General features: G+C 27.6%; 1 protein-coding gene across 1 annotated transcript in view; it reads left to right on the top strand.

Moving 5' to 3' along the window:
* Adcy2 (adenylate cyclase type 2 Ac76E) overlaps positions 1–15,838 on the top strand; it is a 40,881-nt gene that overhangs the window by 22,047 nt on the left and 2,996 nt on the right. Inside the window, exons 3-13 of the mRNA XM_018520651.1 lie at positions 354–689; positions 784–978; positions 2,425–2,531; positions 3,424–3,535; positions 10,342–10,469; positions 11,545–11,703; positions 12,860–12,992; positions 14,346–14,416; positions 14,795–14,900; positions 14,964–15,022; positions 15,418–15,588. Of these exons, the coding sequence (XP_018376153.1) occupies positions 354–689; positions 784–978; positions 2,425–2,531; positions 3,424–3,535; positions 10,342–10,469; positions 11,545–11,703; positions 12,860–12,992; positions 14,346–14,416; positions 14,795–14,900; positions 14,964–15,022; positions 15,418–15,588 (1,577 nt within the window). The remainder of the gene's footprint in view (positions 1–353; positions 690–783; positions 979–2,424; positions 2,532–3,423; positions 3,536–10,341; positions 10,470–11,544; positions 11,704–12,859; positions 12,993–14,345; positions 14,417–14,794; positions 14,901–14,963; positions 15,023–15,417; positions 15,589–15,838) is intronic.

A 15,838-nucleotide genomic window follows, 5' to 3' on the forward strand; every position in this document is an offset into this window, starting at 1 on the left:
TTATTTATATGTACATTCCTGTTTGTTTCGATATTTCGCATTTCGTTTCACATTTCGTTAATATGACTTTTCCTGCTACATAATTCATAATTTTTAATATTTTCTGCTTGTTATTCCATGCTAGTTATTTTAGTTATTCTATATTAGCAAAAATATTGTAAATGTAAAGTCTATTTAAATTGTGTTGAGTTAAATTAATACTAATATTTAAATATTAAAAATATTATATAAATATTTAAAAAAAGAACAAAACGATGCTTCTTTTTAAATAATTTCACAAGTTTGATTACAAATATGAGATTATAATTGATCTTGCCTGTGCTTAATACTTTTAATATTAATTTCTTTTTCAGGAGCTATCCAATATAACCGATCTTCTACCTGTGTCGGCATTAACAGCTATGCTCATCGCCTCTTTGACATTTTTAGTGGTCACCCAGTTACCTTCAACTATGGTCTCAAAACGGTCCAGGATTTTAATAGGTTTAACATCCTCCATTATACTCGGTTTAGGAATTTTAATATTAAAAGGCGTCCTGTCCTTGTTCGTCTGCATTTTATCAATAATCGCTATTTTACCTAAAATGAGATGGCAAATACCACTCATTATCGGCTGCATTCTGGCCCTCGCGCACATTTCAAGAAGACTTATTTGTGATGATCTGATGAGTTATTACAACTCAATTCAGGTAAATATATAGGCTTCAATAAATTTACGAATGGGGAAAAATATATTTTTACAGATTGTTATGGAGATCATTTTAGAAAAATATATTTTTACAGATTGTTGTGGAGATCATGTTCCTTCTGGCTGCTATCCTCGCAGGTATGTACTACAGGATTCTAACAATGATGGCCCATCGTAAAACTTTCTCCGGCACAAAAACGGTGATCGAATCGCGAATCAAGCTTGAATGCGAGAGAGAGCAGCAGGAACAATTATTACTCAGCGTTATTCCAGCTTACATTGCGGCAGAGGTGAGCAATAAAAATGCTCCATGATCTAATTAAAATCTCGATTACAATCCATTAAGGAAAGTTTCGCATGGAATTTTCCGCTGTGCGTGAATGAATATTTAATGAAAAAGCTTCTTATTATTACACTCACCTGCTATTCGATCAATGTTTAATTATAAGTTTCAACCTGCGTTTGACTACTGACTATATTTATTTGACTATATTTAATCGCAGAACTAATTTAACAAAATCATGCGAGGGATGAAATGTATAAGCGTTCACATTTTATGGAAACAAATAGTTTTTCCAGATATAGAAAAGAAAATAAAAGTTCTCGTGTACGCGCGATTTTTTAAACGATCATTTTCAATCGTATTTTGCGCGTACTATAATATACGAGATGGAAATTTAAGAAATATCATATCGTACTTTAATGAAAAACAGACGACCACTTCTCGAGAAGAAGTTTCTCGATGGAAGTAATTAACGATTCACGCTAAAGTTTTCTATAAAGTTAGACTTAAATTTGTAAAAACTTCGTTCGAAATGATAGTCGAACAAACACAGTCAGCAAAAGTTTTAAATCAATGATTTGAAACACGTGGATGGAGTGAAAGTTCGGCAAATTTTTTTTATCACATTTCCAAAAAAACATGTTTAGAGAATTCCGTTTAATTAACATGTATCGAGGATAATACATTTTAAAAGATATATTGAAGACTCCTTCGTTAGGGCTTATAACGAGATATAAACATAGATATTCGTTTTTATCACAAGATAATGCTTAATTTCATGCCTACTTTTTCTTTTAAATATATGTATATGATTTTTGCTGTCCGCAGAAATTGCTCCAGCTTTTTTCAGAGATTTAAATATAATATATATTTAAAAATATAATATAAAAATTTGAGAATTTACGAGTGCTAGCAATGTATGTAAATTATTTAAGATTGTTATTTATACTACAAACGTTTATAAAAATAATTGGATAGATTACTTTATTAATTATACTCTTGTTCTTAAATAATTTTTTACTTATAATTGATTATTTTTAATAGCACCTGCAATGCGGAGCGAATTTTTTGTTAAAACTGATTGCGATTTAAATTTCGGTTATTTTCGGCCAATGCAAATCTAATGCATTATCTATATATAATAACATTTGGTGGTGACATGAATAATTTATGGTTGAATGAGTAATTTACCTACATGTTAATCTACTAATCGAAAACTATGGTACCTATATATAATGTTCTGTCGATGCCGTGTTACATGACGCATAAATTTCCAATGTACGTAATACGTCATAGGGATGTATAGACTGTATCGGATAATATCGGTATATTTCTATGTATAATCGTATTGCACAGTCATAGTAACGATAATATCTATATAAATTACATTTATATCAAATAAAAAAGTATTAAAATATCTGCTATAATATATATATATATATATATATCGCAGGTGAAGATGTGTATAATGCTGAAGATGGCGGATGCTTGTCAGGAAGCTAATAAGCATAAACAAACCACTTTCCAAGAGATGTATGTACAACGACATAACAACGTAAGGTAATTTATTACATATATTATTAATTGTAACAAAACTGATCCCTATGATAGTTATTTAATTGTTACAAAATATTTAATCTTGGAATGTGATATACATTATTATAAATTCAAAATAAATTACAATTTTTATTTTGTAAGGGATTTAACTAAATCGCAATTGCTTTTTGATACTTGCATACAATATTTCGTTTATACAATCATTTAAACGAATCGATTCGCAACAAAAAAGCTAATGTTAAAAATAAGATAAAGACTCGGTCCTCATAAGGTCACGAACGGGAATAATTTAATCATAATCAGTGTATTTAGCGAAGGCGCGCGCGTATTTAGTTCTCCCGAGGATTATATGGGTCGAGGATGATGGCAAGGAATATTGATTGCATTGAAATAAACGCACGCTGCACGTGTCGCACATTGCCTTTGGTCGTCTGTCCTTTATTTATCTATCGATCTAGCGATGCATCTGAATTTAAATCATATGATCGCTCGATTGTGCAGCATGCAGCTTCAATCGAGCTCACTTGTCGATCCGACAAAAAACGATTTTTCCTCAATGCCCCTTTCTTTGAAGTACCTTATATGGTACCTTATATGGTTCTAAGATTAATAAAACGCTCTTTATTATTATATATTTAAATTTCAATTTTCATATTAAAATTCTTTGACAAAGCGTTAATTAATTTACTAAGTACGTTCAATTTGTTTTTTGTTTTGTTTTTTATAATAGAGATAATGTAAAGATTAAATAAATTATTGAAGTATTAAAATAATATATTAACATTTATAACAATAATTTTAATATTACATTTATTTCTGTTTTACATATTTCTATTTGTCAAGACAATTTGCAATACACAAAATATTTTTAAAAACAATATATCTTTGTTGATAGCATTCTCTACGCAGATATTGTCAACTTCACACCACTGTCAGAGCAGCTTTCAGCTTCCGATCTTGTAAAAACGCTCAACGAACTCTTTGGCAGATTCGATCAAATAGCTCAGGTAAAAGAAAATATAATTGTTAAGTTAAATTTAATTAATTTTTTTAATTAAACTTTTTCTGTAGTTTAAAATAATAAACTTTATTATTTTTTTAAAGCTCCTTCAGAATAGCAAGTACATTTTTAATATTCTACAAGAATTGTTTTAAATAAAAAATAAATTTAATTATATTATATTCTATTTAATAAAATTAATTAAAAATAATTACATATACACTAAGCTTTTTTTACTAATGTAAATTTAAAATAGTTCATTTACTAAATTTATTTCTAAAATCAACTTTAACATGAGATAAATAGTTTAATATTAATGATGGGAGAGAGGGTCACATACTGTGTGACTTGCAACACTAGATTTCTTTCTATGTGTATTATCGTCAATATTGTCGCCTAACCTAAGGTCGACTATGGATCCATTAGTGCGAAGCGAATAAAATGTCTAAAACCTTTTACCCTTTACCAACATGCATATGATCATCTATCACTTGTACAAAGAGGGACATTGAAAATGTACTTTCAGTTTACATGAGAATAATATTTAAACATTTCAAATTTTCAAATTCAATAAAATTTAATAAAATCTAATAAAATTTGTTTATTAAAAGTTATACTCTATAAAACGCGCAAAAATATATTTTAAAACTTTAACGTTATAAAAATCTAGCATATGGAGAGAAGTTTCAATTTTTGTTAAAAAAAATTCTTTCACTTACAATATAATTATTGAAAATTTTAATTTAAAATTAAAGAAAAGTTTGTCATTGTTAAACACTGCAATTTAAAAAATTATTCAATATTTATTTGTGAAATACTTTTGATTCTTTGCACGTGTTTATTCTTCTTTAACGATTTAAATATAATGTTTTTCAGTAACGTACAAATTGAATTTCAGTCCGTCAATATGTCTTTCAATCAGAGTTTCTCGTTGACTAAACAAATTTCCGGGTTCGCGACTCATTAAACCGCTATCAAAAGAGCACTATGCTCTTTCGCAAGTGTAGCAATTCTATTTGTACTATGTGTCGTGTTTGCGATAATCCCTTGCAATGACATCCAGTTAAGTGTGTTTATTTAATAGTTAAACTAAAAAATATATTTTTTAAATAAAGTATAAAAATATAAAATTTGCAAAGCAGTTATTTTAGATATTGAAGTAGAATGTACTAATTTTATTATATAAAGTTTTTTTACAATATTTTTACAACTTTTAACACAGTTATTTAATTTATAATTTTCCACAAGTCTTTTTAAAAATTAGAATTTTATTGATAGGTATATTTCAAAACGTTTTTACAATTCTAATTTCGCTGAAGAAAGTTGAAAGTTAAGCGATTCACTTTAAATACAAATGAGATTCTCGCAAAAAATTGTGTTTGATGCACATAAAACGTAGTTTTTCCGTGAAATTACAAATGATCAATCAATCTCATAAATCTCGTTCAAAGTAAAATATATTTAATAAAACATTTTTTAATTACTATTTTGAATACCTCGAATTTATAATAAAAGTTGTATATAAGATATTTAACATTTAATGTTTTCATTATTGCAAATTATTTTGAAAAACGTGTATTTTATACATTAGAAACGAAAAGAAATAAAAGAAGATATATTTTAAAAACAAAATATTTTGTGTTCAATACAATAGGATTTATGAAAATAACACAATTCTGTAAAATAATAGATAATTTTAGTTAAAAAATACAAAAATTCTAAAATGTGGTATGCGATGGTTGTACTTGTTCGACAAGTATTGAATCTCATTCAATCAAACCATGATAGAATAAAGATAAAAGGTTTCTTTCGAACATTTCGATTTGCAAAAATGTGCGCAATTTGTTTCTAACTGACAACTACCTTCTATCTTCCTTTTTTCAAATCACAACATCGATTCTGTTCTACAAAAATTTCATTTACGTGAAAAATCGAACTTGTAAAGTAAAAGCATTACCTAACAATATACTTAATACAAATAAAAATTAAAAAAAAAGTCTTCATAGCATTGCAACATAAATCTTCCTTATTTTCAGTAAAAATCGACGATTTATATCGATTTAAAATTTAAAATTACGCTCAGAAAGATAATTAAATAATAAAGAAAAATAAAAAATAATGAAGAATAATTTTATTTTTTAATAAAATGATACAAATCTAAAAACGCTAGATGAGAAACATAGTTTATTTTACATGCCGTCATATTCAGTCATTCTACTGATTTTCCAAATTGCGAAAGGAGTAATTTTTAAGCTAAAACTAATATAGCTACAAGCTAATAAAGCTGTAGAAGAAGACAGCGCAATATATTGCCCGGCTTTGTGTTCATAATCGGATGTCGCTTACATTCTTTTGGCAAAGAAAAAGCATGAATTTTCGCTTCACACTGCATTAGCGCGGAAAATTGCTTTCCGAATGATAATAAAACACAATATTAAGCTTGTGTCCAATAATTCTTGAGTTCTTAAGAAATCAGTGCTTTACCAGCGCATTTAGTAAAAGATTAAGTAAAAAACTTGTTCGTATTGTGGAAAGAAAAGAGTATCTTTGTGCTTTCAATAGAACCTACAGTAACTTTTCCATCTTGACAAATTGTAGGATATTTTTTGTTACGAATTAACATTTATATATTCGTATTAATAAAAAGGGACAAGCAATGTTGTAATTCTGTTTTCTCTCACAATTTTATTAGTTTATAGCTACATTAGATATAGTATGATTGTAAAGTATACTATATCCGATTATACTTTTCGCAGCTTGCGGAAAATTGAAAGAACGAGTGAGAATAATGGCATATAGAATAAACCATAATTCTTACCTAGCATTTTTAGATTCAAATAATTCTATTAAAATAAAAAATTTCTCTTTATTACAAATATGGTAGCATCTCTCGTATATGTTTCGTTAACTATTTTTCTGTGCATAACTTTAATTTTTACATATTGAGATAAATCGTAGATTTTCATTAAAAATAAAAAAACGTATGTTATTTTTATTTCTATTATTAAGTATTTCATTTGCTAATAGATTTATTTAACACATTTGATTTTTCATATGAATAAAATTTAATTTAATAATTAATTTACACATAATGCTAAATTTACAACAATTATTAATTATTTGTTACGTTAGTATTTATCAATTTTGATTCCATATTGAAAATTAATAAACAAGTAAGATAAAAAAGTCAACATTACGATATTAGCTTTGCTGTCTCATCAAATAATAATAATATAAATGAATATTAATTTATTATTATTATTTATTGATTTGTTAAATAATAATAAAAGCTAATATCATTGAGTAAATATGCTGTACATTATACATATTTCCAACGTTAAAGAGGGTTGGAACATATGCATCCGCGAGCGAACGGATTTAAAAACTCGAGTTTCATTTATTTTTCATCCCGGTCTCGCAACCGCAGCATTGCTATCGCCACCACCGTTATCGATCTCGAGTTTTAGGAATTGTTTATAAAGCTGAACATCTGCTAGAAGAGAAGTGAGTTAGCTTGGAACTTGCTAAATTTCGCTTGCCGGAGGCCAGATTGCAAACCAAGGCCTGCAGCTTTACGACGTCGCATAATTCGCTTTTATAGCGGAAGGTCTTACAGCGTTACCGGAGCGAGATATGAATCCTAGTAATATGATCTAGTGGATGCTGTGATCGTTTCACAAAAAAAATCTCTTTCTTTTATTACGAAAATGACATTCTCGCCTTGAATAATTCATTGATCGAGCAAAAAAACAAACATGACCAATATATATACTGTATATTGGTCCATTTGGTTTGATTGCCTTGAGCAATTATTTGCTATTTATCGGTTTTACATGCAATTCCAACCAAGCTTTACAGATAACGATAGATTTTGCCAAAATAAAAAAGTAAGGCTTGTATTATGAAATTATTCAGAATGGATTCCGATTGAAATTGTTCAATTATTCTCTAAATTTCTATTGTGTTTTCTAAAAGAAAAACGCACCCTGAACTCTGGTTTTGATATATCTCTTAAATTATATACTTGAAAAAAGCAGATTTTTATATGTCGTGCAATTTAAATTATTTGAAATATCAACAAATACGTATGGTTGTTCAGTAGAAAAAGTAAAGAACAGACTTTTAGATCGCCATCGTAATAATGGCGAAAACATTGCAACGGCACGCCGATCGATGACGGGGATTACGCGGATAAATTCCCTAGTCTTAAAGAATTCCGCACAGTGTTTGCGTCATATCAGAATAGTGGTTATATTTTCATAATATTTTGATCGGTATAATATTTTGATCGGATAAAAAAACTGGATGACAAATCTTTCTTTAACTTTCTACGTCTTTTCGACTAAATTTATTGACGCTGATTTCAGCCTGGTGTACGTGCAACACACAGTAATTTTCTGTTGCTCGTAACTTCTCATTTCTTGAATCGCATCATACAATATGCCATACAACTGTCGAGTTTCGGTAATAAATTGTAATTTACGAACAGATTGTTGTGTCACAATGTAGTAGAAATTATAAGAGAATTTCATTACAAAGTCTTTGCAAAGTCATTATATAATTCAATCTTTGTGTCAAGTTTACATGTTGAAATTTTGTCATGTTCCATTCCTTATATACGACAAAATTAATATGCCATAGAATATAATATAATAAATTCATAGATAAAGTGATATTAATATGAAAAATTAAAAGAATTTAGTAGAATTGCCTTCTATCTTTGACTTTACGGTTTATTTTTTAGTATAATATATTATTAAAAAATTGAAGTTGCACATTAATGCAACAGTATAATTGACTTTTAAGGAGAACTATCGGATAAACTGACGACAGAAATTGTTAATTATTACGTAATCTGTGTAAAATAAAACAAAAAAAGTAATGATATACTACAAACACATTTAGACTCTAACCATACTTTCACAAAAAGGGCGAAAAATTTATTTGCAACATGCATTCCGTAAAGCTAAACTTCGTTTCACGAACAGTGTAAATAGTAATTGGAAATTGTAAAAATAATTAAACTCGAAAGAATAAAAAAAGTCAAACGTTTTAAAATTTTTTTTCTGAAAATCGTTCTTTGTGAAAATAAACGGAATAGTCATTTGAAACAAACATCATAAAAAAAACTCAAATATAATTTGAACTTTTCTTGTTAACGTAATATAATTAAATAGTAATAATAGTAATAAAAAAAGATAAGAAAATATCTAGAAACATAAAAATGTGGCACAATAAATGCGGCACAATGTACTTTCTCTCAGATTGTATATAATAATTCTCGTGGCAATTCTTTTAACTATACTCAATAACGTTTCACTGACAATGAGTTTCATGGCTCACAAAATCGGACTTGATAAAAGAAAAGAAACACAATTGAGACAATAGGAGAATAAATATCACACAAATACACGAATAAATTAACAACGTGGAAAATAAAGGTGAAAGATATAATATCGATCCTTACCGTCGACAAATTTCTTATAGCTTCGAATAAATCATTATGTCAAAGATAACATCAGACGGAAATACTTTTCTTGCAATTATATTTGTACCATTTTGTACAAATTCCGCATATTTTGTCGACATCTATTATAACAAAACGTTATACATTTTATAAAATATTATTTTACAAAAAAATTTATTTGTTTATATATTTTTGAAAATAAATCCAAGAAAATTGGACAAGGTTCTTTCTTATGTCGTACAAAATATCCTATCCGCAACAAAATTAAAGTCTCATGACATTAGACTTGAACCAGTCTTCTTGGATCCGCTAGGCTATTCTCAAGGGTTCTTTAGAAGAAGGAAACTGGATCCTTTCTGAACTCGATCCGGTATTAGGTCCTAACTAAATCAGATCTTAATTAGATCAATTAAGGCCAACTCAAGTGTTAGATTTAAATATAAATTAGATGTAATGTGCGATATAATACGACATTACATATATATGCCCGGTTGTTCCACCTTTAAATTTATAATAAATTTTACTTGTTGGATAAATAGCAAGATTACCAATCACATGCGCGGATTACCAGATTTACCTAACAGATAAAATTTACCAAAAGATGGAACAATCAGCCCATAATGATGTAACACAAGCGAAGTAAAATTCAAGTTTTATATTCCAAGTTCTGTAAAAGTATTCTATTACAATAGGAATAGCGTCATATATCATATAGGTGTCGATAGATGTTTTCCAACTAGTTCAGCATTCGTTCGAACTTTTCGACTTCTCACTCTTTTCTCTGCCGTTTGTAGTTGGATTGGCAAACGTGCGATATTTCGCAATAGGCAAACGATGACGCAGATGGAAAAACTTTATTCCATTTGTATGAAATATACACGATACTATCAAAGCTATGCCGGAAAAGCCTCTGTCTATTTTCTGACTTCGTAGTATATTTATCTTCGCAGATATATCACCGCAGGGATATTTCGATCTATCCATAATAAGAGAAAAAGGGCACTTATAAAGCAAGTCTCAAAAAGATTTTATTAATTAATTAACAAATCTTACCGTATATTTTCACAATTATTTCTAAAACTAATCATAACTGCAACATCAAGAATTATAGTTTTTGTTGTGACAACTTATATAAATAATAAAGGACTGTTTTTTTTATAAATAATTATAAATATATTAATAAATATAAAATATTCAATATACTTTTTTTTATTTTTTATCTTAAAAAGTATTTAAAATTTCTATTAAAGATAATCCTTTTATTTTTATTACGAGCTACCGAAGCAAAATTTCACTTTGTTACGGAACGTAAAAGCTTAATAATGAATTAATTTATGATGTTTCAGGACAATCAGTGCATGAGAATCAAAATTTTGGGTGACTGTTACTATTGTGTTTCTGGACTTCCCGTTTCCCGTCCGAATCATGCTTACAATTGTGTAAATATGGGATTGCAAATGATCGATGCCATTAGGTGAGGATCAAATAAAATATAATATAATAAAACTACATTATAAACGAGCGAGAGTTCGTTAAATAGTTTTTCTCTATCTGATTGCTTGAAGCTTAATAGGATGAAAAAAGAAATGTGAAAATAATTGCGCGACGTTACTTTTATGCGCAGAGAAATGTACAAAAAGAAGATTTTTCCGTAAAAGCACGTAGAACATTGCAATATATTACAGAGTGTATTCGACAGTGTTCTTTTTTCTTTCACATTTTTGTCACATTTAATACGTACAATGATGCGTATAATTATTGGAATAATATTTCAGAGATTTTTTGCCTACCCAATTATTTCAGTAATTCAGTTTAAAAAATTGTAGAAAACACATTTTTAAAAACTTTGAATGTTTTTCATAATTTTAAATAAGAGTAAAAAAACATAATATCTTTATACAATTTTACGTGCTGAGTTACATTACATAGTTATAAACATATATCATCATGATCGACAATAGTTGAAAATTTAACATTCTGGCATAAATCTAGTTAAATGTCTCTTGCGCTTTAATAATGTAGACGTGTGTGTGTGTGTGTGTGTGTGTGTGCGTGCGTGTGTGCGCGTGCGTGATTTGTCGATATAGTTCACGCATCGAAATGCGGTAATTAGAGGATTAATAGAACCACTTAGTGTTACATAGAAATTAATTATAGAACAATGCGATTGACCAACCGTTGCTTATTATCCTTGGTAGTTTTGAGAAGTCTATTCTTAAAAGTTTGACCATTATTTTTTAATAATTATTCTTGACATTTAACATCTCAGTACATTCTAATAACAATATCTTGTATATCAAGTAAAAAATTATTTTTTCTTCAATTATAATTTTTTGGCACTTAGTCTCTATAATTAATGTTAATATTTAGTTGCTATAATAAACGGTACCTTTAATATTTCTGCGGACCTTAAATATTAAATTAAATTTATGAAACAACCCAAATTCATCGAACAATCGTCAAAAAAGGACAATGCAGCAAGAATGCAGGAGTAACATAAAAATGTGAGATAAAAAGTATTTTCAAATTGAATTTTGTTGCATGTATAGGTTTGTTCGTGAAGCTACCGGCTTTAATGTTGACATGAGGATAGGAATTCACACAGGGAACGTGCTGTGCGGAGTACTCGGTTTGCGGAAATGGCAATTCGACGTGTGGAGCGACGACGTGACCTTAGCCAATCACATGGAAAGCGGTGGTCTACCAGGGTAAGACGACTTACCACTGTCGTGATCCTCTCGATCTATATTGGTCTTCATCTCTACCACACTGCGGTACAACGCTTATATTATATCGTACTACATACAGAACAAAGTGCTCTACTGTTATCTGCAAATTGAACCAACAGCATTTGGGATATTTACTTAATCAGGAGATTTTATTATTTCATGAAACATTGATATAACAATGTATAACTGTTCTTATATTTGATTTCTGTTTGTATAATATTGCAAAAAAAAAGTAGGACTACTTTTATTGTTGCATATTAAGGCTTTATAGAATTTTAGAAATTTAAAAAAATAAAAAAATATTAGTAATTTTTTTTCTTTTACAATAATGGGCTTTCTACAATAAGTCATTACCTAAGCTTAAGTCTTAAGCTCTAAGAAATTGACCAATCACAGTCGAATGTAAGAAAAATAATCGATTAAAATTTGCCAATTTCTTACCGTTTAAGATTTATAGCTTTATAAGTAATGACTATCGCAGAAATATATTGTAGAAAACCTATTATTGTAAAAGAGAACGATCACTAATATTTTTTAATTCTTTGAAATTTCTAAAATTCTATAAGGTCTTAATATTATGCAACAATAAAAATAATCCTTTTTTTTTTGTAGAAAACCCATTACATATTATTGTATATAAATAATTACAAAATGTAAATGCCCTAGTGAAAATTTTTCTCAGAGTTTTTCATATAATTTTTCAGAATTTCTCTATAATTTTATAACTTTCTCACATTTTTTATACGAATTCAAACATTTCTCAGAAAATCTTTTCTCAGAATTTTTCATATATGTTAATTATAAAATAGTATAAGATTTTTAAGATTTTTTATAAGTATAATTTCTGATAAAATGTTATAAAATCTAAAAAATTTTAAAATACTTTTTAAAAATTATGGGATGAGAAATTTCAGAATATTTCAGAATTCACTTGTATGAAAAACTCTGAAAGAAGATGTAAACTTTCCGAATATTTCTGAGTATTTCTGAAAAATGCTCCAATTCGTATCAAAATTATGAGAAAAATTTTCATCAGGGTGATCATTTCTTTTTTACAATAACCGATTACTATACATAAATGAAAAAATAATTATGTTATTTAAATTCTGTTATAAAATTTCTTTTTAATTTTAAGGAGGGTTCATATAACGAAGGCTACTCTACTACAACTAGGCGATCGATTTGAAGTTGAACCAGGCGACGGAGGATCTCGGGAAAGTTATCTTGCTCAGCACAAAATAGAGACTTTTCTTATTGTGCCATCGAAAGTAAGTAGAAACTCGCTAAAAATTAATTGTAACTTAAAGTTTTTTTTTACAAAAATCTAATTCACTTATTCACGCACTTAACCACTTTTAAGATTTTGTTAATAATTTATATTGTGCTTAGCTCTTGTTGCTTAATCTTTCGCCAAAAGAAACTATTTTACCGGTATCGCCGAAGAGAAAATACAATCCATAATCTATCCTCATTTGCTATAGTGATACACACTTTATCTTCACATTGGTGTTAATTATATATATAAAGATTAAATGTAAAAATTGGTTTAAAGAGCAATTTGCAGTAGCATGTTAATTTATATTGCAAAAAAAATAATTGCTTTTTAGAATATTTTAAAGAATGCAATTTTCTCATTAAAAAAAACAAATAAGTATGTGAGTATAATGTTAATGTAATACTTCTCGACGTAAAAATTCCTGAGAAAGTTAATTACACGATTCTTAAAAGTTGTATCTTTTTGTTTTTATATTGCAAATAATGATATTAAATAATTTTTTATAATTCTAACTTATTCGCTTTATAATATTTTTTTAATTTTATATATAAAATAGTAAAAATTTTAATTTTTTACAAAAAAATAACTTACTCTTAATCAAATTACGTTCTAAAATGCTAAAATTTTCGCGAAAATTCTATTGAACAAGGAGAATTTAAGCAAACGAGCAGTGGTTTCCTTTATGAGAAGGAATAGAAGATTCGCATTAGTATCGCATTGAATAATTTATTACAAAGTGATGATAAAGTTCATCGTGAAACAGGAAATCCGAGTAAATTAAGCCGCGCCTTATCTCTGTATAAACGAAGTTTAGATCGTAATGCTCCGTTTATCGCCTCAATAAATATGTATCTTAAAGTTCGTTAAAAACTTGTGTAAAAGCTCGCTTTTCTTTCAGCGTACCTTTTACTTTTCTCTACATATTTATGCCTTTTACATTTCTCTACATACGGAAATTATGATTATGCGAAATATAAATCTTTGATGTAATAAAAACGGAAAATTCTTCCTTATAATGATTGAAACTTTTCTTTTATCGTAGAAACATTTATATTACTCTTTGTGTGTAAAGACGGATGTTTCATAATAATAGTGACAGTGATTGATACCCGTTGCTTGAAATTCGCTTGTCCTATCTTACAGTAATAAGATAAATGTTCTCCTAGCAAAGACATTTTCTGCAGATAATTTTTTTGTAAAAATAAAAAATTTAATCTTATTTGAAATATTTAAAATAATTTTCTCTCTGACGAGAATTCTAACACACATATACATTACCGTGGCGCGTTAAAATAAAAATATCTCCAGAAAATGCAAATTTGCTGATAATTTTTACTCTCTATAGAAAAATCGAGAAGAAAATGGAATGGAAAATGGTGGAAATCGTATACAAGGACCTGGACCAGTACCTTCCAGGCATGTTTTATATAATTCTGTGTAATTTAGTTCTTATCAAATTAACATTTATGCAAAAATGTCAATATTGTAACAGTAATAGCTTCACAATAAAAGCTTTTAGCTAAAAGCTTTAATTGTCAGCATATTATATATTTCATGATAAATGATGAATAGAAAATGTATTAAAAATAATTAAAAATACACATTAAAAATATTTTATTTTATAATATATTATTCTTGAAAATTTATCTGTTATTTTAATATTACATATTAATTAGCTTGTTAAAAATAATACATTGCATTATATTTCTGTTTTTTTTTTAAAGAACAAACAATAATAACATTATATAGAATTTATTAATAACAATTTCAATAATAAATGTTATTTTTTTATAGATCCAGACCTAGTAGCAAAATGACAAAATACGTAGAATGTTGGGGTGCGGATAAGCCTTTCGCTAATATAGCGGAAGCGACATTAGCGAAAAATATTGGCCTAACAGTAAGCTACTATTTATTTCCATAAAGTTTTAATAAAATAATTAAAATGTACTTTTTTCGACAGAGCATAGCAATGATCGAATCAAATCTATTGGCAAATAATGCCAGCTGTTTTGATACGCAGTGAGTTACATACGTATACATACCTATATTTACTTTATATCAACATTATATTAATAGAAATTAAGAGATTATTTATTTGACATCACGTTAATATCACACAAAAAATCTAGTTTAATCACTAATAGCTTAATAAAATTTAATAATAATTATATCACTCTTCTTTTCATTACCACATTCCTACATAATTACATAGTATGCATGTAGCTATTATTAGATACAATTTATTAATTATTTCACTACCGCTTTTAAAATAAATATTATATAATTTTTTTTTGAAACGACAAACATGAGAATCATGCTTACTTATATTAAAAATGAACTCTATAATTTATCTCTAATATATCAATCACTAATTTGCAATATAGAAATGATTTCTATTTTTATGTACATTGTAGACACTGGTGTGGCGGAAGTGAAGGAATTTCGCCTTTTACCTTTTGGTTCAAGGAAAAAAGTCAAGAACAGCTATATCGAGAGCAGAGAGATGAGCAATATCTTTGGTATGTTATGGCCTCCAATGTGGTTTACGCTATCATGTTCTGTATCCAAATCATCTATCTACCAAGGTGAACTACAATTTAATCAAATATTATTAGTAGACTATTTAATACTATTTACTATTTAATACTATTTAATATTTGAGCTAGTTCTCACTTTCTTATTCTATTAACTCTATTACTCTAATATTTTAATGTCATAACTTGTAAAAAAATCAATATTTCTATATCTTTACAAAATAAAATTATATTATTAATATAACTTATCTTTATAATATTCATAAAATACAACTATTATATTATTAGTATTTATTTAATT

This window comes from Trachymyrmex cornetzi, unplaced genomic scaffold (genome assembly GCF_001594075.2).
Source record: "Trachymyrmex cornetzi isolate Tcor2-1 unplaced genomic scaffold, Tcor1.1 scaffold122, whole genome shotgun sequence".
NCBI lineage: Eukaryota > Metazoa > Arthropoda > Insecta > Hymenoptera > Formicidae > Trachymyrmex > Trachymyrmex cornetzi.